At 41.9% G+C, this 22,511-nt stretch overlaps 1 protein-coding gene across 3 annotated transcripts in view; it reads right to left on the minus strand.

Moving 5' to 3' along the window:
- Positions 1–20,270, minus strand: part of zmym4.1 (zinc finger MYM-type containing 4, tandem duplicate 1) — a 28,757-nt gene extending 8,487 nt beyond the window's left edge. Inside the window, exons 1-21 of one of the 3 annotated variants that reach the window (XM_042011654.1) lie at positions 20,007–20,270; positions 16,549–17,158; positions 15,116–15,229; positions 14,803–14,876; positions 13,207–13,353; positions 12,832–13,070; positions 12,560–12,746; positions 12,269–12,472; positions 10,180–10,330; positions 9,986–10,101; positions 9,705–9,884; positions 6,937–7,087; positions 6,670–6,842; positions 6,435–6,579; positions 5,083–5,216; positions 4,167–4,323; positions 3,506–3,618; positions 3,015–3,240; positions 2,111–2,353; positions 1,925–2,031; positions 1,661–1,838 (exon numbers count right to left, since the gene is read on the minus strand). In XM_042011654.1, the coding sequence (XP_041867588.1) occupies positions 1,661–1,838; positions 1,925–2,031; positions 2,111–2,353; positions 3,015–3,240; positions 3,506–3,618; positions 4,167–4,323; positions 5,083–5,216; positions 6,435–6,579; positions 6,670–6,842; positions 6,937–7,087; positions 9,705–9,884; positions 9,986–10,101; positions 10,180–10,330; positions 12,269–12,472; positions 12,560–12,746; positions 12,832–13,070; positions 13,207–13,353; positions 14,803–14,876; positions 15,116–15,229; positions 16,549–17,158; positions 20,007–20,255 (3,898 nt within the window). In that variant the 5' untranslated portion in view covers positions 20,256–20,270. Of the gene's footprint in view, positions 1–1,660; positions 1,839–1,924; positions 2,032–2,110; positions 2,354–3,014; positions 3,241–3,505; positions 3,619–4,166; positions 4,324–5,082; positions 5,220–6,434; positions 6,580–6,669; positions 6,843–6,936; positions 7,088–9,704; positions 9,885–9,985; positions 10,102–10,179; positions 10,331–12,268; positions 12,473–12,559; positions 12,747–12,831; positions 13,071–13,206; positions 13,354–14,802; positions 14,877–15,115; positions 15,230–16,548; positions 17,159–19,858 lie in introns of all 3 variants that reach the window. The other 2 variants (XM_042011653.1, XM_042011655.1) reach the window with 2 other exon arrangements.
- Between the last annotated feature and the right edge of the window lie 2,241 nt (positions 20,271–22,511).

The following is a 22,511-nucleotide window of genomic DNA, read 5'->3' on the forward strand; positions in this document are numbered from 1 at the left end:
CACACTCCTCAGCCTCCCCGGTAAGGTCTATTCAGGGGTGCTGCAGAGGAGGGTCCGTCAGATAGTCGAACCTCGAATTGAGGAGGAGCAGTGTGGTTTTCGTCCCGGTCGTGGAACAGTGGACCAGCTCTACACCCTCTTTGGGGTCCTCGAGGGGGCATGGGAGTTTGCCCAACCAATCTACATGTGTTTTGTGGATTTGGAGAAGGCATTTGACCGTGTTCCCCGGGGACTCCTGTGGGGGGTACTCCGGGAGTATGGAGTGCCGGACTCGCTTGTAAGAGCTGTCCGGTCCCTGTATGACCGGTGTCAGAGCTTGGTCCGCATTGCCGGCAGTAAATCAGAATCGTTTCCGGTGCGGGTTGGACTCCGCCAAGGCTGTCCTCTGTCACCGATTCTGTTCATAACTTTTATGGACAGAATTTCTAGGCGCAGCCGAGGTGTCGAGGGGATCTGGTTCGGTGGCCTCAGGATTGGGTCTCTGCTCTTTGCGGATGACGTGGTTCTGTTGGCTTCATCGGGACGTGATCTTCAGCTCGCACTGGAGCGATTCGCAGCCGAGTGTGAAGCGGCTGGGATGAGAATCAGCACCTCCAAATCCGAGACCATGGTCCTCAGCCGGAAAAGGGTGGAGTGCACTCTCCGGGTCTGCGATGGGGTCCTGCCACAAGTGGAGGAGTTTACATATCTCGGGGTCTTGTTCACGAGTGAGGGAAGGATGGAGCGAGAGATCGACAGGCGGATCGGTGCGGCGTCCGGGGTGATGCGGGCTCTGCATCGGTCTGTCGTGGTGAAGAGAGAGCTGAGCCGAAAGGCAAAGCTCTCAATTTACCGGTCGATCTACGTTCCTACCCTCATCTATGGTCATGAACTGTGGGTAATGACCGAAAGAACGAGATCTCGAATACAAGCAGCCGAAATGAGTTACCTCCGCAGGGTGGCCGGGCTCTCCCTTAGAGATAGGGTGAGAAGCTCGGTGATCCGGGAGGGGCTCAGAGTAGAGCCGCTTCTCCTCCACATCGAGAGGAGCCAGATGAGGTGGCTCGGGCATCTGGTTAGGATGCCTCCTGGACGCCTCCCTGGTGAGGTGTTCCGGGCACGTCCCACCGGAAGGAGGCCCCGGGGCAGACCCAGGACACGCTGGACAGACTACATCTCTCGGCTGGCCTGGGAACGCCTCGGGATCCCTTCGGATGAGCTGGTGAATGTGGCCGGGGAGAGGGAAGTCTGGGTTTCCCTGCTTAGGCAGCTGCCCCCGCGACCCGACTCCGGATAAGCGGAAGAGAATGGATGGATGGATTATTATTATTATTATTATTATTATTATTATTATTATTATTATTATTATTATTATTATTATTATTATTAATTATTATTATTATTATTATTATTATTAATAATAATAATAATAATAATAATTAAAGCCGCAAGCGGCATCCATCGGGTCCAAGCGTCCTGGACCCCGCCACCCGATGTTGCCATGACAACAGGTGGTGTAATGCGTTAAGGACCCAACGTGTATGAATCCTGTCAAGTTTGGTGCCGTTCCCATGTATTTCTATGGAGATATGAGCAAACCGTGTTTGGCTTCGTATGGCTCGGACCCTAATAATGTGAAGAGTTAAAAGTCCTCCATCATCAATCATCCTATCAGACTTACAGCCGAAGCGTGGCTGCTCCAGGTTGGGTTGAGTTTGCCTCCACTGGATCCATCGCTTCCAGGCATCGACTCCATATTGACTCTTCAGTTTCAGGGTCTCTACAGACGCCGCCTTCTTGGAATTGCCTTTTTGAGAAGCAGCTTCTGCAGCTTTTGACACCCGTACAGACTTACGACCCTTAGATTCACAGGAAAGGAAAGGAGAAGCCAATCAGGACAAAGTAAGACAGGAACAGGACGAACAAGCAGCACTCATCTCTTTACCCTCTTCTCTCTGGCTTTCCTGTGAGCCTGGCGTCGACGTGAAGCAGGAGGAGGACTTGGAGGCTTTTGGCTCTGCTCTCTCAACCGAGCCATCGACTCTAGAGCTTCTGTAAATAACACGACATGATGTTTTTAGCTGGAGTCAACGAGCTTCCAGCGTAACTACTGCTCATCTCATGTTCTCACCAACAGTAAAGTCAGCTTCAACGTCCATGGGACGTGGCCCTGGAGGCGGGGAAGGAGGCGGGGCTTCACAGAAAGGTTGACTGGAAACGCTCACAGGAGCGTCTAGAATGGGGTTGAGCTTCTCAGAGGCAAACGGTCGACTCGGCAACTTCAGACCTCCGTCAGAGGAAGCATCCTCCCAGTTGTTGAGGAAACTGGCCAAGTCGTCTGTGTCCAAGTCGTCGCTGTAGTTACTGATGTGGTCTGAAAAATCAGGACAGGACAAATATAACTCCTTATGCTCTCTTCAGGGCATTTTGGCCATTTTTACAACTTTTTTTTTTTTTTTTAAATCTTACTTGGTAACCGTTTCAGCTGTGTTCCATTTAGAAGCAAAAATTTTACATCAACTCTTTAGTCAGATTCTTTAAGTCCAGTGTCTTTATCCCCCTCATGTTTATTTAAAATAGGAACATATTGATGTACATTCTCATGTAAATGTGCAAGATTACAGCCAATAGCTAATTTCCATCTTCATTCGCTGGCAGGTAGATGGACTTAAGGCTGGGGAATATGTCGAGTATACTCGATGTATCCTGAGACGTTTTACACAGGATATATAAAATGGCTATCTCACGAACATCAAGTATAATTATCACAGTGGCGTTTTAAGCATCTTTGTGGGTTTTTCTTCGTAGCCTTTGTCTGCTGGTCAGAGTGAAGCTCACTGCACACGACACGACTTCAATCACTCACAGCTGACCGACAGCAAATTTTAACAAAAACTTATTGTAAAAGTTCATCAACACACTAAATCTTACCGATTCTGATTTAAAGACATTTTCCACACATTCACACAAAGAATAAAGTCAGCAGATCAGATCACAGATTTTATGTCCATCAACTGAAAGCCCCGCCCCCTTACCATCTGCTGCAGGTAACTCTTGTCTCTCCGGCTCTTTGTCCAGCGGTTTCTCTTTGCGGGGCTCCTGTTTGTTGTTCGTCTCGTCCTGTTCTGCCACCATCTCAGCCATGAGGATGAGCTCCGCCTCGAACGGATCCGACGGGATCTTTTGCTTGATCTCCTGGATGGTCTCCACGATGCGCTCGGCGCTGTCCATGGTCACGGGCAGAAACATCGGCACAGGAAGCTGCAGCGGAGAGGAGTCAGAAAATTAGAGCTAATCAGGACAGAGAGACTTTTCATTAAGAAATGATGTTTAGTTTTTCATGTAGTCAAATTTAGAATAAAAAAAAGTGTAATCTTACAGGTTTAAATCTCCAAACTGGTCAAAGATCAACAAGATAAAACTGATTAAAAAAGTAAAACTGTTTAAATCAAGTATGTGTTAGAAATAAAGCCATGTATCATCATGATTCACGCACAGACGAGCGTGTTGGGGGGGTTATACTTACAGGAACTGGCAGACCAACAGGTTTGGGTGTATACTGGTTGTACATGTTCATGGGTACAGGAAGGTAAACTGGAACAGGAACTGGCAGGACAATCACTTTTGGAAAAACATCATCTACACAGAGAGAGAGAAAAGGAAATTAAAGTGTGAATCATTTGTTAGTGAATATAGAAGTTCTTTGATTAAGGATTTAGTTTCTAAAGTGAATATCTAACAGCAACATTTGCACTAATCAGTTGTTATAGATGCGACTGGGCTCTGCTGGACACTTTAGAAAAGATAAACAGTGATCATGTACATCAGGGGTGTCCAGCTCCGGCCCTCAAGGGCCACAATCCTGCAGGTTTTTGATGTGTCCCTGCTCCAAAACCACCTGACTCAATTTGATGAGTCATTGTGCAAAACTTAATAGGCTGTAGGATCCATTTCATTTAAGTCAGGTGTGTTAAAGCAGGAAACACTGGAAAATCTGCAGGACAGCGGCCCTCGAGGACCGACTTTGGACACCCCTGTTCTACATGATACCTGGATCACCGTTTCTAATCAGAGCACTGGGGACGGAGGGGGGAGTTCTTATACAAATATGCATCATGCAGATCTTTAGACTGATGAAGGGTTCCCAACTACAGTAAAAAACTGAAAAAAGGGAAGCTTTCACGTACCCGTCTGCGCCTCAACATCCGCCGTCTGTGTTTTGCAGGAGACCCCTTTGTTCTGCACCAGCGGCCGACAAAGCAGAGCCTTGTTCTTCAGGATTTTTTGGCTCGTTGGAGGAGGAAGAGGAGGATGAGACTTTGTTGTCTCTGTCTGAGTGCTGATCTGAAAATCCAACAAAAAATACATAAAAATAAAAATCGTGTCTACTTTTGAAATTAGCCTCTGTATTTTACACATCTGTAGATTTACTAGAGAGCAGTGGGCTGCCATGTTTCGGTGCCCGGGGACCAGTTGGAGTGTGTGTGTGTGTGTATGTGGGGGGGGTTAAGGGCCTTGCTCAGGGGCCCAAGGAGGTTCAACTCGGACACACCAGGGATTTAAACCTGGGTCCTCCACACCCAAACCACCATAAATAAAATAACACTAAATTTACCACCAACCGGCGAACAGCAGCCTGAGACTTATCATGTTTTGCTTTAACATGAAAATTTTAAAGTCAAGTTTTTCCTTCTTAAAGGGACATTGTGTAAGATTTTCTGTTTACTGGCCAAATCGATGTCTGCATGTATGTATGTGTTATCATTGGTGTATTATGACCTCTGCTAATGATCTGACACATTCTCGTAAGCAAAGAATTTTAGATTTCTTTATGACGGGTAAATCGGCAGCGCAGCGCCATGACGGTCTGCCATCTTGAAACTACAGCAGCCGTTAAGGGACAAAAAGAGCACAAAAGTACTCGTTTTCCCTGCGAGCCAACGCACAGTGAGACGCAGAAGGAGAAGATGAACGAGAGCGGCTTACTGCCCCGGCAAGCTGGAAAATCTGTTGTTTTCCCAACATTAGATGGAAAAAATTCTTAAACAATGTCCGTTTCAAATGCACCAGTGTTGTTGTAAAGCTTACATAACACCGACTTACATGCCCAGATTTCTTTTCTCTCTCATTTACGGTGTTTTTTGTGCTTTGGGATCTGTCAGCAGTGGCGGGTTTTCCACCCGGTTGACCAGCAAGCGACATGACGTTGGCAATAACAGGTGTAGCCTCTCCTGAACCACCTGAAACCAAAACAAAAAGACAGCGATTTATTGTCCACAAATTCTCAGAATGTTCCAGTTTCCACCTTTATGACCACAAAAGGAACTTTTTTATAATTTCGCTTGTATTTAAACAGACTGAGGAACGCCCAGCTGGATGCGAGCAGCTTCAGTTCTTCGTTTTGAAGAATGTAAGTACGATGTGGCTGGTTTGTCAGCAGTCAGTCTGTTCCATCATTTCTAAAGATTCTGTTTGAACCACATCTGGAGGCTGTTGAAGAACCAGTTTACTTTAGTTTTCGCTCAGCACAAAGTCCAGACTTTGTTTTCTCCTCAAAGCTGTAAAGATAATCCGAGGGACTCTAGTCTCGTTTCCTCCACCCAGTGTGTTTGTTCTTCTCCAACTTCATTCAAAAAGATGATTCTGTCTGCAAAAACATCCTTATTATCTTTAAACTTTCTTTCGTGGTATTACTGGGAGTATTTCCCAAAGGTATTGATAGAAACGCTGAGAAATACCTTCTAAATATATACCGCTCACAATAAACTGGTTAAACACTATGAAGCACTTGTTTGCAGCCAACAAATTTAGTTTTATTTCTGGAAATGATCACTAGCCCACATTGCAGAGGGTTATGATGTCATTACAAAATGATGAATGATGCAGATTTTAGAACATCTGCTCCCGTCCAGACAACATCTCTTTCAGGGAAGGCCTTCCAGATTTCAGCAAGACAATGCTGAACCACATCCTGCATCCATCACAACAGCATGGCTCCACAGGATTACAGTCTGGCTGCTGAACTGGCCTGCCTGCAGTACAGAACACCATGAAACACAAACTCAGGACTGCTCATCTATCAGACCAGATTGGGACCATATTCCTCTCCCCAAGTATCAGCACCTGATTCCCTCAGTTCCAGATGTTACCAGATTGTAGTTAAAAGCAGAGGGGATGTGACAACTGAAAGCAGGGACCTAGAATAACTTTAAGACATGTTGCTGTCATGAAATACCAGCATGCCTCAATTTCAACATGTTTCCTATGATTAGCTGGGAACACAATATGAGATTCATAATTACATTCAGTCTTTAGTTTACTTTGTACCCCATCTCTCAACTTTTTGGGGATTATAGATCAAACTTTTATGTTGTAATGCATTTCACAAGGAAAATAAAACTCATGAGTATGGAGACATATTTCAAATGAAAACAAAAGATGAAAACAAATCCCACCTTTAAAGACTTCGCCCTGAGTTGCCACCTTGTCGCTGCAGAACTTCAGCAGACAGCTGAGGCCACAGAAGTGTTTGACCTCTCCGAGCATGGGCAGGCTCTGCTTCAGCTTCCCTTTACGTCCGCAGGTGTCACACTTTGCGACCTGGAAAGAGACAGCGAGGAGGCGTTGAGGTGAGAAACAGGAAGCCATCATGAGCGTCGCTGCAGCCTGATGTGTGTAGGGCTTGCTTACATGGCAGAAGAGCATGGTGTATTTGGACCTGCACTCCTCAGAGCAGAACTCTTCTATGGAGCCTCCGTACTGAGCAGTCACCAGCTTCCTCGACGAAGAGTGGCAGTAAACGCAGGAATGACAGTGTTTCCCCCAGTTTTTACTCATTTCATGTCTGAAGAGGAGCTTGCAGCCTGGAAACGGAGAAAAGCGGTTTTTCCTTTTATCGCCAAACATGCTTCAAAGTTGTTCTGCTGCTGTCTCGTCCCTTTTCACACCCCGTCTTACCGTCGCTGCAGAAGTAACAGTCTTTTTTGTTGATCCTCTTGGCTTCTCTGGTGATCTTTTCGATCTTGCAGTACTCACACAGGCTCGTCACAGAGTTGGCCTTTTTATACTCATTTGAGCAGTCGGTGCTGCACAGAAAAACCATCTTGTCCTGCACACAGAGGAGGTAAAAACCATCAGACACCAAATCATCTTCATGAGTGAGATCGTCGTCCAAACATTTGTAATTTCTGAATTTATTGTTTAAGTATTTATCACTAATACAGTGACAATGAGAGGAAATGTGAATATCTGCTATGCAAGGTGATTCCTAAATTTTCTGCTTGCAAAATTTAAGTTAGAGGCCGCTGTGCTCCTCGTAAAAAAAAAGTTAGTCTGGAGCCCTGAATCTGTCAAATCAACTCAACTTTAATATTAAACACTTGATTAAAAACGGACTTTTTACTAGACAAATATTCTTTAACTACATATTTGAAAGTAAAGTTAATTAGTTTACGCATTCTTGTTTAAAATGGAAAAATAAGAACAGCTATGAAGCAATCATTTATTCTTCAACTTTACCGTTAAATATTTAAACATGAGATTCAATTTGTTGCTCTTCTTTAGCCAGGCTGTTACGTCCCCTTTTTTGTCCAGGGGTCAAAAGGACTGTAACACAGAAATGGCCGGACCAAGGGTAAATAAAATACAACCCTTAACTGGCAAATAATACAAAACAAACTCAAAGTGTCCCTGTCGGGTATTTAATAATTATTCTTAACACTACTTAGTAACAAACAAAACAAACCAAAAATGTCCCCAAAACGGGCTACACGCTCTCAGGCGGACTTCTATTAAACAAAACCAAACTCCTAGTAAACTGAACACAAAAACCTCCTTCTTTCAGGCAGGGACGGTACTAAAGCTCAGAACACAAAAAGGTATTTATCACTAAACCAAATATCTAACTCGCACAGAAAAGTCTCTAATCCACAATCCTTCTCAAACTGGCAGGCATGTGTCCCACAGTCCACAGCTGCCTCGAATGATGGTGATGATGCTGTCTTAAAGGAGGCCTCTTCTCCGGATTGGACAGCTTGTTTGGGGAGTGAGGGGTAAGGCGGCCAATCAGGGATCAGGGGAGGCGGGTGCTGGGCCGTCTCCACAGTCAGCGTCTCCACAGTCAGCATCTCCAGCACGTCCTGCAACTTTCTCCTGGCTGGCTGATAAGCCGGCGGGCGTCACACAGGCCATTACTTTTTGCATTAACACAGTTATTATAAACTGGACTGGTGTGGATTTCTTTTAAATCGGCTTAAAGTGCCCCGAGACCATGTAGTGAATCGCCGCTGTACAAACACTTGAATTCACTCTTCTGCTCCCAGAAACATGTAGCTCTGGTCAGAAACCTGGATGTCTGGCATTAACTTCATATGACTTTATGGAGCAATGTTTTATGTATTTGTCCCTGTAAAAAAATAAAATATGATCTGAGTTACAGATTTAGTGTCTAGTTTGCAGAGGTGGTACATGTAGAGCTACTGTTAACTTCATTATTCTCATACATTTGGCTCTCGGTGCAACTTGCACCTTGAAAATGATCAAATGTGTATTTCAGGAAAATGTCAGCGTTTAAGTTTTTAAGGCTAATTTCCCAGTAAAGACTAAAAGGGTAGACAGAGCTCTGACTGCAACCAGTTGGTCTGAATATACAGCCTTTTTATTTTGGGCAGTGTGACTACATTTGGCAAAAAGCTACACTGGTGCCACTTTATAATATCAAGCCGTTTTTAAGTAACATGCTCACTCCAAGTTAAGGTGCTTATTCCAGCTTTCTGTCCGTATTTTGGTATCAGCCAGTCTCGTTTATCCCGCCTGCAGCTGCTTCAGAACTCAGCAGACTTCTAACTAGAACCAGAACAAGTTCTTGCACCGCTCCACTGGCTCCCAGTTGAATACAGAATTAATCCTACAATTCTTTTTTTAAAGCTTTACAAGGTTTGACATCTGAGTATATTTCAGAACTCCTCCGCCTTCATTCTGACTGCAAACCACTCAGATCTCCAGAAAACAATTTTTAGCCGTGTCTTGTTCAATGTTAAACTCTTAAGTTCGCACGGAGGAGAAAAAAAAAAAAACAAACATACCCCACTAAAAATACTACTTTGCATTTTTTTTTCTGTGGACAATAAGAATAATAATCACTGGCTGCATTTACATGGAGGACTTTTGATAAGATCAAACATGCAATCAGAATAAGAATCTGTCATGTAAACACCTCAGCAGATCTGATCGAAAGAGGCGGTTTAAACCTTTTCACAGTCAGATCAGCAGGAAAAAAAAAAATAACCATGTATGCTCATTCTGATCTGTGGTGGATCCTTGAACCACGTGGGGGTTCAGAGACGTGATGAGTTTCAGGAAAGACTAAAACTGCCAGCAGCAAACAGAACAGGGCTCTGGCGGATACAACGTTTTGTTGGGAGCATATAAGGGAGCACTGGACCAGCTTCTGATGGGAAATAAATGCTCACTTTCTATTCATAGTTTTAATGCACTTACATTCATAAAATCTGCTTTATAGATTAAAGGACTGATGTGTATTTCAGTGGTAAAATAATTGGAAAACTAGTTTTCTATATCTGATACTGAGATGTAGACGTTGACTGTTCCTTTAAGAGATTAACCAGATCTTTTATTATCAGTACTGCATGAAGTTGGTTTAAATGATGCATGTAAACTTCCGCCGTTGTTCCCATGCAGCCTGTCAATCGCCAACACTCCGTTACCTTGATCTGGATGAGCTCAGGCTTCGAAACGACGTTCTGGGCGCACTGGAAGCAGTTTAGTTTGGGCGGTTCTTTGACATCTTGTTGAAGCTGGGGAAGAGTGGTGGCCTGGATTTGAGACGATCCTACTGGCAGCTTGGTGAAAACATTCACAGACGTGTGGCTCTTCTTAAACTTTTCCTTCAATAGTAATAATCAACACAAAAATCAGGACTCACGAACATTGCAGGTGGAGAGAATATTTAAATTTTCCCATGTGAAGAAAAAGCCTTTGTTGTTACCTGAAAATGCATCACACAAGGCAGACTACAGAAGTTCCTGATGGAGGTGTCCGACATGGCCAGGTGGTAGGACGGCACCGTGGTTTTACCACAGCTGTCACAGTTTAAGCGAGCACCTGCGGAGAAGAGTATATCCTGTGTTATAAAACCTGGAAGGATCAACAGAAGTTTAAAAGAAAGAAATGTCCGGCTACCTGAGGAACTGACAGTTTGGACCTTGAACGCCATCACGCAGCTGCTGCTACAGAAAAGGTTCACCGTGTCGTCGCTGTTTTTGTTGTCGACCGTCTGCGCGAGCAGGCGAGACGTGCGACACATCGTGCACGGCTGACTTATCTTAGTTTTCTGTGAGGAAATGAAAGCAGAAGAAAGTCACAACACCATCTGAAACGATTTTCATAAATGGGGAAAAAAGGGCAGATTGAAGCGATACCTGGTCCTGAAGTCACCCGTGTCTCAAACTTCTAATACAAACATATTTGCAGTAAGTGCAGTGTTATTAATACAGCTGTTATTATATTGATTTGCTTTTATTTTTATTAGTTTCATCCTGTATAACTTTCCTGTTTTAACATCTATGAGCATACTGGATAGAAACAAGCTTTGGCCTACAGTTGTGACAGAACTTGAAACGTGTTTTTTCTTCATGAAATTTCAAATAATTAAAAATTCAAATACTTAAGATCGTTTATTAAAATAAGACCACGGAGAGTGTAACAGCTCGACATGAAAAAAGAAAAAAAAAAAAAAAAAGATTCTTTCAGCATCTCCCAGCTGATCTGGAGGTTTTAAACTTCATCGTGATGATTTGCTTTATCTATTCTCACATACTTGGTCACTTCACTGGACAATCAAAATGTCTCTGCATGCTACTCCATTAAAAATCAGAACCACGTGAAGTTCTCCTCACCAATCATCAAAGATCAAGCTACGCGTGAAGAGGCTGTTAGTACTGACCCCTTTAGAAAGAAGTAGCTAAGTTTTAAAGTCTTGTAATATCTTCCAAGGTCACAATAATAGTCTTGATTGTTAAAATTTCCAAGTATTTCAGTGAGTGCGGGACAAAAGGTTCACTGATGTCTCATTTGTCTTCTAGCACAATGTTGCATACTAAACAGCTTGTCTCCGCTTACATGCCGAACTCTTGACAGCGGCAGGCACGTCATTGATGGGAATTTTAAAGGAAAATACGGCACATTTCTTGGACTGTCCATGACCAGAGACACAGAAGCTGATGTATTTATATGGGTGAGCACAGAGGAGTGCTGTGATTCGTCAGTTTTAGAACCCCTTACAGGTCTACCGTGACGGTAGCATGATCAGATCACTTCCACTTTTCAAAGCAATGTTTAAAAAAGAGAAAACCAAGAATGCTGCTTCCCTCAAACAGACTGAAACGCTCTCCCAGTTTTTGACGTTTAAACCAGAGATGTGATGGTTTAAATTTCACGACACCAGAATATTTACTGTAGTCGAGTGTTTAAGCGGGATGGTACATGACGGACTGCTAGCCCCCTGTGGAAGAAGAAAACCTACCGTAGGTCCTTCCTGCCTACAGTCAGACTGTAAAACAGCTTCATGCTATTCTGTTCCTGACTACCTCCATCATTTCCCCCCTCCACTTATTGTACATGTACATTACTAAAATTACTGTAAGTTTATTGCATAATATGTAAAGTGATTTTTGCTGCTGTTGCTTTCCTTCGTATGTCCCATCCTCTTCTCTTTTCCTGTCCTCCTTTGCTGCTGTAATGCCTAAATTTCCCCATTGTAAGACTGATAAAGTCTCATCTTCATTCTATATATTTCTCATGATTATGTCACAGAAAAAAAAACTGTCCAGACGATTCTAGCCGCCACATTTTTTCTATTTAAAATTAATGATTAATTTTTTTACATCTAAAGTCAATAAAGTGGGTTAAAATAAAAAATATATAACAGGTTGAGTTGTGTGGTGGTGACTGGAAAAAGCTGTAAGGATGTGCAAAATTAATAAGAATTTGCATTATTATTTGCGGTCGCATCATGGAGGGACTGATTTGGATATTTTGCATCCATCCTGCCTCCAGCTGAAGCTTTGAATGTTTGAAGGATAATTCTCACTGCACCTCTTAACTATGAGAATATGTCTGGTAATTTCTGTCTAGCCTTTATTTAACCATTGACATTAAGAACCTCTTTTTCAAGGGAGACTTGGCCAAGCTAAGGAGCAGCTAATACATTTACAAGACTACACATTTAAAACAAATGAGATAAAACCATGATTAACATGTCGGTCCAAACCTCTTTGTATTTAGCCAAACACTCCATGTTGCACAAGGTTTTGCTGCTGTCTTCCATCTTCAGCATGATCGGCTTGTTGTGGCAGAAGACGCCGCAGTTAGCACAGCCGGCCATCGTCAGGTTGTTCACGGTGCGGAAACGGTTGAAGCAGGCATCGCTGCACATCTTGTGAACGGAGCGGTTCAGGATCACCTCGTGTTTGCTCTGCAGAGGACAAGCGCTGCACATTGAGTATCATGAAGTCACGGAGGGAAATGGTGATTAGCTGCAGCCTAGTTCTGTTGGACTCACAACGCTGCTTCTCGAGCACATGCTGCAGATGGACGGCGGCTGCGGTTTCATGGGTACGATGGACATCTTCAAGCTGGAGGGGTTTTTCTTGTAGGTGAAGGAGGTCAGGCAGTTCTGGCTGCAGAACTCCTTCATGACTCCTTTATCATCCGGAGCCAGAATGATGTCCTGAGGCCGAGAGATCACCCTGAGAGAACAGAATGACGCCGTCAGCTCACACAGTACAGGACTCATTCAGGCATGTCGGTCTGAAAACTCAGTGCTGGACTCACTTCTGGCAGTTGTGGCAGATCTTGGTTCCTACTTTGGCTGTGGGAAGAGACGTAGTGAGGCAGGCGGTGGAGCAGAAGAGTGCCGACGAGCCTTTTCTCTGGAACGCCGTCTGGCCTTTCAGCAGGTTCTTCCTGCAGTGGGAGCACGACATATGCAGCGAAGGAGAGTTGAAGCTTTGCTGCGCCGGCGCATCTCCACCTGGAGTCACAGAGAAGACGGATCCGATCCTCAAGTCGTCCTGTCAACAAAATAAAAGCAGGTTCAAACTCTCTGGATACTGGACGGGTATTTTTTTTTAACAGAAATTGGACAAATACGGAGTATGAAAACCGTACTGTACAAAAAAATAAAAAGTAGTCTGTTGAGCTTCTAACCTTCACAGGCTCGTCTTTCACGCTTGCTGTAGATGCGGAGGATAGCAGCGCCTGTTCGTACTCCTCATCCACCGGCTCATCCTTCACTTTGGCCAAAGGTGGTGAAGGAGACGACTTGATTTGTTGGGTTATAGCACGAAGTTTATCCTGCAAAAAAAGAAAGAATATTTACCTTTATATTTGAACTGATTTCAGCTCCTAAAGGTGACATACTCACATACTCAGGACCTGCCGCCCTGCATGTTTTAAAGGTTCAAACACTTTAACACACCTGAATTAAATCAATGGCTCGTTAACAGCCTTGCAAAGAACTGGATGTGGAAGTTCATTAATCTGAATCAGGTGTGTCTAAAACATCTTGTCTAAGTACAACACATTATATATATATATATATATATATATATGGGATCATATGTGAGATGTTATTTGTGTAACGTGTGTGTTCCATACACGAGTGTTTTTAACATACTTATATTTTTAACATTGTGTGAGTTCTAGGGTCCTTTATTGCTCAGGAAGCAGCAGAGAAAGTGGGTCAGGGAGACCTCAGGACTGAATCTAGTCTGTCTGTGCTTATGAGGGAGCTTCTTTGCCGGGTAAATTAAACACGATTCAAGCTCTTTATTGTCATTATGCGAGCCTAATGAAATTTTGAGGAGTCTCTCGGTTTAAGCACATATAAAAAAGAAAATACAAATAAGCCATGAACACATAAATAAGTAAAACATAAAGATAAAAGATATAAAAGATATAAGAACACCTCTATATTTACAGAAGATGAGAACAAATGTCCAGCAGACGGTAATATTTATAGGGTGGATAAAGTGCAATGATGGAGGTCTGTGTGTGTGAGTCTGAGAAGCGCCCACAGCAACAACAAAAGGTATTTTCGTCATCTTTCACCTGCTCTTTTTGCTCCTGAAGTGTAACATTTCTTAGACGATTTAGGAGCCATAAAGCTCCGGTCTGTTGCCTCCACTGTTAAACTTTCAGCCTCCACAATGAGCTCAGGAGGCTGAGGAGAGGCGGCTAGCCCTGGGTGAAGCTGCAGCTAGCTTCAGGGTTAGCATTGCTGTTTCCTAGTGTGTGCAAACATTTTCTGTACTGCAGTCATCTCATGCTGCCTCCTGTACAGGGGGGTCTAGTCAAGAAGAGTTGAAGGTTTTGGAATGGTCCAGCCAGATGTGCATCCAACAGAACATCTGTGAGGTGACCTGATGAAGTCTGTAATCTGACCTAATCCTTATAATCTGACAGATTTGAGGCAAGATTGTGAGAAAGAGTGAGCCAATATTTTCAAGTCAAAATGAGCCACGTCAACATACTTCTCCCCAAGAAGCTGAATCCTGGGACTGAATCAAAAGCTGCTTCAACAAAGTATTAGTTTAAGGGTGTCCACACTTATGCAACCAGCTTTTGTGCCTTGCAAGATCTGCTTGTTTTCTCCTAAACTGTTCAGGATAACGATCACATTGAAGGTGGGAGAAGTTTTAAATGACTTTATTGTGACTTCATGTTTTACCAGGGGTGTGAGATGTTTCATATCCTCTGCAGGTGAAAAGTATGAAAGTCAGAGAGATCATCTCCGTTACTTACAGCGTCTAATCTTGGTATCGATAGCTTGACCAGTTTCATCCCGTTCAGCATGGCTGGTGATGAGCTGTTACTTCCTACGGGACCAACACAAGGAGTGGTTAACAAGAGGGTAAACAGGGTACTTTAAATGCAAGCATAAACACTTTCACAGTAACAAATGACAGAGATTGTCTTTTAAAAACACATTTCTAAGTATTTCACCATCAAGGACTTGATTAGCAGCTACCAGCTGAACACCTGACACAACTTAAACCTCTTTTACTGGATGAATTATAAAACTTTTCGTCAAGTCTTTGGCTCTGAGGTTTCCCACCTGTACTCGCCGCAGCTTCAGATGATGGAGACGAGCTGGACTGCATCAAATCTGATGCTGTCGGTTTCACATCAGCTTCCTCATCAACAGAGTTGCTTTCCTCTGGCATGGACACTGAAAAGAAACGTATCCTTTGGGTTTTACAAGATGCGGTAACTTTCTGTGTGACAGCCATTATTGTAGGTCCATTACTTTCGAGTCCTTACGGTTCCCTTTCAGCAATGGAGATTTTCTTGTTGGATAAAGACGTAAAAAAACTAAGACCAGTAATATATAAGAAACTGACCAAGGGATGCATGAGCAAAGTGCATGGCGGATATGCCTCAGATCAACATCAAAACAGATTTCTTGGAGCAAATTGTTAATATATTAGACTTTATCCTTTTCCTGTTTTACACTTCATATAAGCGTCGCCCCATTTCTCATTTATCTGTCTACATCTGCACCAAAAGATGGGAGGGGAAGCAAAGTAGAATAAACAAAGACAAAACAAAATATGATTCATCGATTTGACCGGCTCAAAATTAATTAATCCAATACTGATTAATAAAATTCAGAAAGCGATTTTTTTTTTTTTCATTTATTTTCCTGGTGACAACAGTGACCCTATTCTCCCGTAACTTTCCGACGCTCTGCGAGATCTTAGCATTTACATCTGAAAGGTTTAATGTTGCTTTCGTCCAAAATCAGCTTCTCTCTCCGAGATAACGGCACATTTATAAATTAACACTTGTAATGACTTTGATTCTGGACATCCGATGAGAAAAGCTTCTAAACATAAAGCTGGAAAACTATCAGGAATTCCATAAATAAGATAGATGAATGGTTTTTGGTGGATTCTGTTCACAGCTGTGACGAGGCATCTACATGCCTAAAATCAGCTTCTCTCCCTGTGATGATGCCAAACTCAGATGCTTTCATTCAACATTGGATTATATTCTGCTGTTAAGTATTTAGCAGCTTACAGCCTCTCACATAAGCAGCTAACGCTAAGACCGTGGGCTCAGCCATGTTCAACACTGAATGGTTTGAAAATAACAGGAAGTGATGTCACCACACACGTATGTGAATGAAAGGATGGTTTGTTACACAAATATCTGTACATGAATTAAATCAGATTTAATATAATCGAATCAGGCTGCTGTGAATCGAAGGAATCAAGAATTGGAGGTGATATCCAGCCCTAGTAACCACTGTGCTACCACTCCCCGTAATTACAGGAAAACCGAAAACATGGGAGATGAGCTGTTCTCCCAATAAGCCAGCAAAGAATCAGCATTTTGTTTTCTCAGAATTCGTACTGTATAACTAAATTTGACAGAGAATAATGAAGAAAATCTAATAAAGCCCTGAACCCGACACAGGTTCAATTTGTCTCTAGAAAGTTGTGAGTTGCCATCAGGTGATGGTATAAGCTTTATGTTTTACTGTACCTCTATTTGAGTCTGCAGACGAACAGTTGGTCTCCGTGTCCGAATTATGTTTCTCCTCTTCTTTCATCTGGGCTTCCTGCTCCATCTGATCCACGGTACCAATGTCCATCATCTCATCGAGGTCGTCCAATGTGGAGACCATCGGCTTAGAGCCAACGCCTGACTTCTCCTCCTCTGTGCTGTCATCTGTCTGTTTTACGTAGTCCTTGTGATCAAAAAATGAGTCCTTGCTAACATGTGGACCTTCAGGATTGTCCTCTGACTTCGTATCCAGTTCTCCATCACTTTCCTCTTTTACCTTAAATTTGTCCTCAGTTTTCACCTCAGGATGCTCTTTGTCACACTTTGACTCACCATCAAGAGCCATAACCATTTTGAGAGTCTCCTCAGTGGAAACAGTCTGTGAGGGAGGTCCAGATACAGCGGGGTCAACCACCTTAGCTTCATTTTCTTCCTCTTGTGATTCTTCTCCGTCCATCTTGTTTTCAGCATCAGAAAGCTCCCTCTCTTCAGGCTTAGATCCACATACAGGTTCTGTATTTTCAACATCCCCTGGCGCTCCTGGACTTGACGTTGCATCCACGGACTGTCTACCTGTCTCCTCTGTCACCTATGCAAGATAAGAAACAGTCAGCAATGTACCTGGCCTGACTCTCAAAAGAAAACTTGAAATTAAAGAACTAATAAAATCCCGGCTTTGAGTGTGAAATCTTAAAACTACAATCAGGCCCAGGGAATTATGAGCTGTTATATGAACTTAAACATCAGCAAAGGTTGTGGCTCACAACTTTCAAATAGTATTGTACAAGTACATTCAGGTCAGGTTTTTTTTAATTATTATTATTATTATTATTATTATTATTATTCTGTTTGTCCTTCAAGAATCTCACCAAAAGAAATAAATGTAAAATGGCTTTGCAATTCAACAAAAAGTATTTCTAAATGTAACATTTTAATTTGAATAGTTTAAAAGGTGTAGCGCTTACACCTCAGTTTTGACATTAATATTATTGAAATTCAGCTTTTTGTATGACGTCAGAATATACCTAAAACACACTATGACCTTCACATGGAAACTAATTTTGACTTTCTCTAAACTTTTGTCTCCACACATACAAATTTTCAATGTTTAAGCACTCACTGCACAAGATGCTGTTCTCTAACAAGAATATTAACCATGAAAAAGTATCTGAACCATGAATCTACCACTAAATGCTCTGGTTCATAGACAACTGTGGCATTTGAACAGTCCTCAACTTTAAATCAAGACAACACCAAACACATGACAAGTTATAAAGGCATTTTTTTGTTGTTCTTAATGTTGCATACCCACAGTTATTAGCTTTTTTTCAATAAAGTGTTTGAGATGAAGCAATTACTGTAGCATAATTTTACTTAAAGGTGTCTTTAAAACCTGGTCTTTTCATGTATCCACTGTCCTTTAAGTGTCTTTAAATATTTTTTGAAAACTTATTAAACAAAAAAAATCAAACAAAGAGCTTGTTCTGACCCTTTGCTCATATCACAACTTTGTCTCGTGAGAGTTCATGCAAGCTTTTGACTAATGTTAAAGAGTTGTCCAGGGCTGCAGGGAGGCCAGAGTCGGAAGGGGGGCTGGCCCAGTGCGTGCACAGTGCGTCCAACTCCAAAATATCAACAGCTTAGTGATGGCGAGCAAACCTGACCAAGAAGCAGCTTACAGAATTCAGCCATTTATGTTTGAACCAGACTCCGAGCCTGAGAGTGAAGATACCGAGATGGTGGAAGAAGCACACTTAACAACAAAATGTTTACAAAGATTCACATGGCAGAGCACTTCACCCCACTTATAAAAAAGAAAACACAGGGCTCAGCTGCACATTGCGGCGGTTAAACTTTTAGGCTCCTCCCTTAGCATTGGCTGCGTCAGCAGTAAAACATGACTTTATATCAGTAGCGACACTTACTAAATGCATTGATGGTGAGCCGCTCAAAGTTGGAATTGACCCTCTTTCCAACCGCAGGGTTGATGCCACCTTCGCCTGAAATTGTCCCAAATTACTGAAACATTCAGGCGCAAAATGTTTGGCACAAACATAGAGCGCGGCTGGCAAAAATGAGTTTAATCCATTTGTCCCTGGTAGTTTGGCCCCCTGCTACAGGGAGACTAAAAACATTTTTATGTTGGTTTTGGCAACTGACAACCGAGCAGCTGACATGGGAGCGCCGTTTCGACATCTTAACACAACTTGTTGATAACTGAGACTGCGCAGGCTGAGCAGGTGATTTTAAGTGTGGAAGAGGGGCTGGCTTACTCAAGCAGCCTCCTGGGATGACAAAATCCCAGAAGCACATTAAAATCACGCGTTTGTGAGAGTTTACCCTTGTTGGGGGTTCTGCTGTGAACAAAAGGCCCAGACGAAAAGCTCGACCGTCTTCAAAAAAAAAGGCTTTCAGGGAAGTTAACACTCGGTCCAACACCAATACACATGTTTTAACTTGAAAATGTGCAATTTCCGGGTGAAGACTCCTTTAAATGCCCTATGTGCATGATATATCGCTGTAGTATGGTATTTTGACATTTTTCATAAATTCCACCTGAGAGTTTAACATTCCTAACTTTTCTGGGAAGTGCGTAGGTTACACTCAATAGTTGTGCTTATAACCTTATAATTGGTTGACTGTCCTCTCGCACAAGGCGTTTGGTATGGTTACCACAAACCTGGATGTTTGTTATCTCGCGAGATCTGGGAACTGGTTAGCAACCTAACTTTGCAATTTCGCTAATTTAAGCGTGGTCACCGTAGACATGCTTGTATATATTTTAAAAATAATAATAATAATAATAATAATAATAATAATAAAAGGCCATTTGCGGGTAATAAACGCACAAAGAAACATGATTATTTATGTCGACAATGTTTAATGTTTTATTCTGTGTTTTCTCCTAACATAAGTTAGCATGCAGTTGATTAGCTGCTCTCGCGCAGCGTTGAAGCTGCACAGCTGGGGTCTGGCGTTAGTTTCCAGATTAACACTCTCGTTATCTGGTTTAGCCATGCTACGTTGATCCGTTAACTGTATGGTAGGCAAACAAAACTATCTTCTAAGTTGAGGACAACGAGCTTTCCATGTGCTAAGCTAACGTTAGCTTGCATAGGAGTCCACTCTTCTCAGTTTGTCCGCTAGCTAACACCATAGTTAGCTTGACCACGGGTATAAACAAACAGCCATCACGCAGACAGACTATCTTGCCTTGTTGTTGGATTTGTTTGTGATGCTTTGTGAATATTCTAAAGAATTCCAGCTATAACAACGTGCAATAAATTACCGCGTTAGTAGCTTGGACAGAAGCGACTTCATTGGTGACCTGATCCTGATATCCATCGCCAGTTTCCGTAGCCGCCATGTTTGCACCAAAAACAAGGGGGCGCGATGGAGTGCTTTTAGTACACTGTAAAACTGTTAAATTACTTTACATGCATCCCTGTGTTCTGCCTGCTCGGTAGCATGGGGTCACGGCGGCTTCCCAGCACTTGCACAAGCTGCCCAAGGACACCGAGGAAGGCCTGGTTGAATGTAGCTGACTGCTCCATCTGCTGCCGGGCAAGTTCTGTTTCCTCGTGCCTCGTTTCCTGGGCATCCTGACGCAGTGACTGCAACTGACGCTCAGAAAGCCTCTCCATTCTCTCCGGTTGCCTTTCATCTGCAGCCCGCATCTCCTCCATAACTGTCCGTACATCCAGCTGCCAACTTATTCTATCACCTGGAAAATACAAAAGACCAGAATAGTGGGTTTTAAACAACAGTTTAAAAAAACTAGGCGGATATACATTAACGTAATGTCAGACTGCAACCATAGCTAAAAAGATACTTTATCACTCATGCGAGGGAAATTTCCTGTTACAACAGCAATCAGATTAACAAATAAAGAACACATGCAAAAAACAAAAATGTACACACAAAAATAAACTCAAATACAAAATTTAAAAGAGAAATTAAAAAACAATATATACAGACTGAATTTGGAATTGATTCACAGGCGTGCTGGGGCCACTCAACAAACCCTCGTCAAGAGAGGACGAGGCATCATTATCAAGTCCCTCAACTGTATCTGAAAATGCACAGATCACAAGTTTGATTCACAAACTACGAGACACAACTGCGGTCAAGCCAGCCGCCGCTGTTATTTCAAGTGCGCATTTACTCTAAACCTTGTGGTAAAAGCTAAGAAACGTTTTTTAAACGACTTTCTCACACATATGGGCCGAAATTAAGGGATGTTTTTTACACTGAATGTGGGTTTATGAACCCAAAGAACATTGAGTCAATTGAAAGTTCCGCAGGGACAATGTTGAAGCCTCGGTAATATTTTTTTCCAAATAACTTTATTGAACATGGACACTGTAAACATAAAGAATTAAAGGTAAATTAAATTCATAATATACTGTCTTTAGCTGGCACTTCTTTTTTTCTTTTTTTTTTTTTACAGACAAAATGTTACATACAAAGAAGAACATGAATAACATACAATGAACAAAACAGAGGATGATAGTTATAAAAATGGAGGATTTTTATTTATATTTTTTTTCCAGTATAAACTTAAACAATGTGCAGTTCCTTCAAGATATCAAGGGTTCTAGTTGCTTTTTGGTTCTCTACATTTTCAGTTGAGATGGCATAGGTTTTTAGTTCCATAATAAGCAAATTAAAGAGGGGGTTATATCCAGCCCATTCACATTTGTAATTTTAAAAATTGCCAAGTATAATTAAGAGTTTAATAATATAATTCACACCATTTGATAATCCATTCAGTATACAATATAACATAACATCAAAGATATTATTTTGCATATTAACTCTTAAATTGGCACATATAAAGCTTTCCATATCTGACCAAAATTGTTTGGTATGAAAACAATGGAAAAATAAATGAGGAATAGTCTTTTTGTCAGTTTTGCAAAACACACAGGCATCATCCATATTTATCTTGATTCTTTCAAGAGTTTTTTTAACAGGATCAATTTGAAATAAAATTTTATAAGAAACTTCTTTTACTTTGTTATTAATATAGTAATTACAAGTAATTTTATTTGCTTTTTCCCACTGAAAATCTGCCATGGTAGAAAATTTTGCAGCAGGTGAAATCGAGTAGGACACTTCATTCCGGATATATTTGTTGGTACAGCGTTTGTCAGTGATATCAACATCACCTATGAATTTTTTTTAAATCAGTGTTAGCCTCTTTGAATGAAGTATTTCTCAAAATATGGAGAGAGCCTATTGGTAGTGCATTCAAGATAACAGCGTATTCTTTAGGTGTAACATATAAATGAAATTTTTGGATGAATTCTAAATATGTCAGAAACTTTTGTTCAACAATTGATCTACTAACAGAATTCCTTTTTCAAACCAAGGCCGATAAAATAGGGATTTATTCTTATAAAGAATGTCTGTTGTTCCAGATATAGTATCTACGGGGGTTGAAGTTATGGTTATAAATCAGTAACCAAGATAAAAGAGCTTGTTTGTGGAAGTCGGCTAAATTTACAGGGATTTTACTAACAGAAAAATTACATTTCAACAAAAAATGAAAACCACCAAGACTGATAAACAGATAAGCTGGAAAAGCATTCCAGATGCTGTCTGCGTTCTTTAAAACTTCCTTAATCCGTTTGATTTTAATGAAGCCTCTGTAATCTTAGAGCTAACGCCACCATGACCACATCCGGATTTCAGAATGAAGCATCTCTCTTTCTCTGTCTTGTCTTGCAGGCAACAACTTAAATAAAACCCTTTTATTCCACTATTAGTCCAAGACATGCTACTGGACAAAGTACTTCCTATACTACTTGCAAAAATAATATGAAACACTTACTGTGTAGTTTTCTAGTAATTTAACGACAAAGTCCCTTAGACAGCAATAAGAGTGATTTTCATCTAACTTTAATCTTAAATTAAACCCATTTATTCTGTAAGTAGGT

The sequence above is a fragment of the Melanotaenia boesemani genome, chromosome 17, assembly GCF_017639745.1.
Source record: "Melanotaenia boesemani isolate fMelBoe1 chromosome 17, fMelBoe1.pri, whole genome shotgun sequence".
NCBI lineage: Eukaryota > Metazoa > Chordata > Actinopteri > Atheriniformes > Melanotaeniidae > Melanotaenia > Melanotaenia boesemani.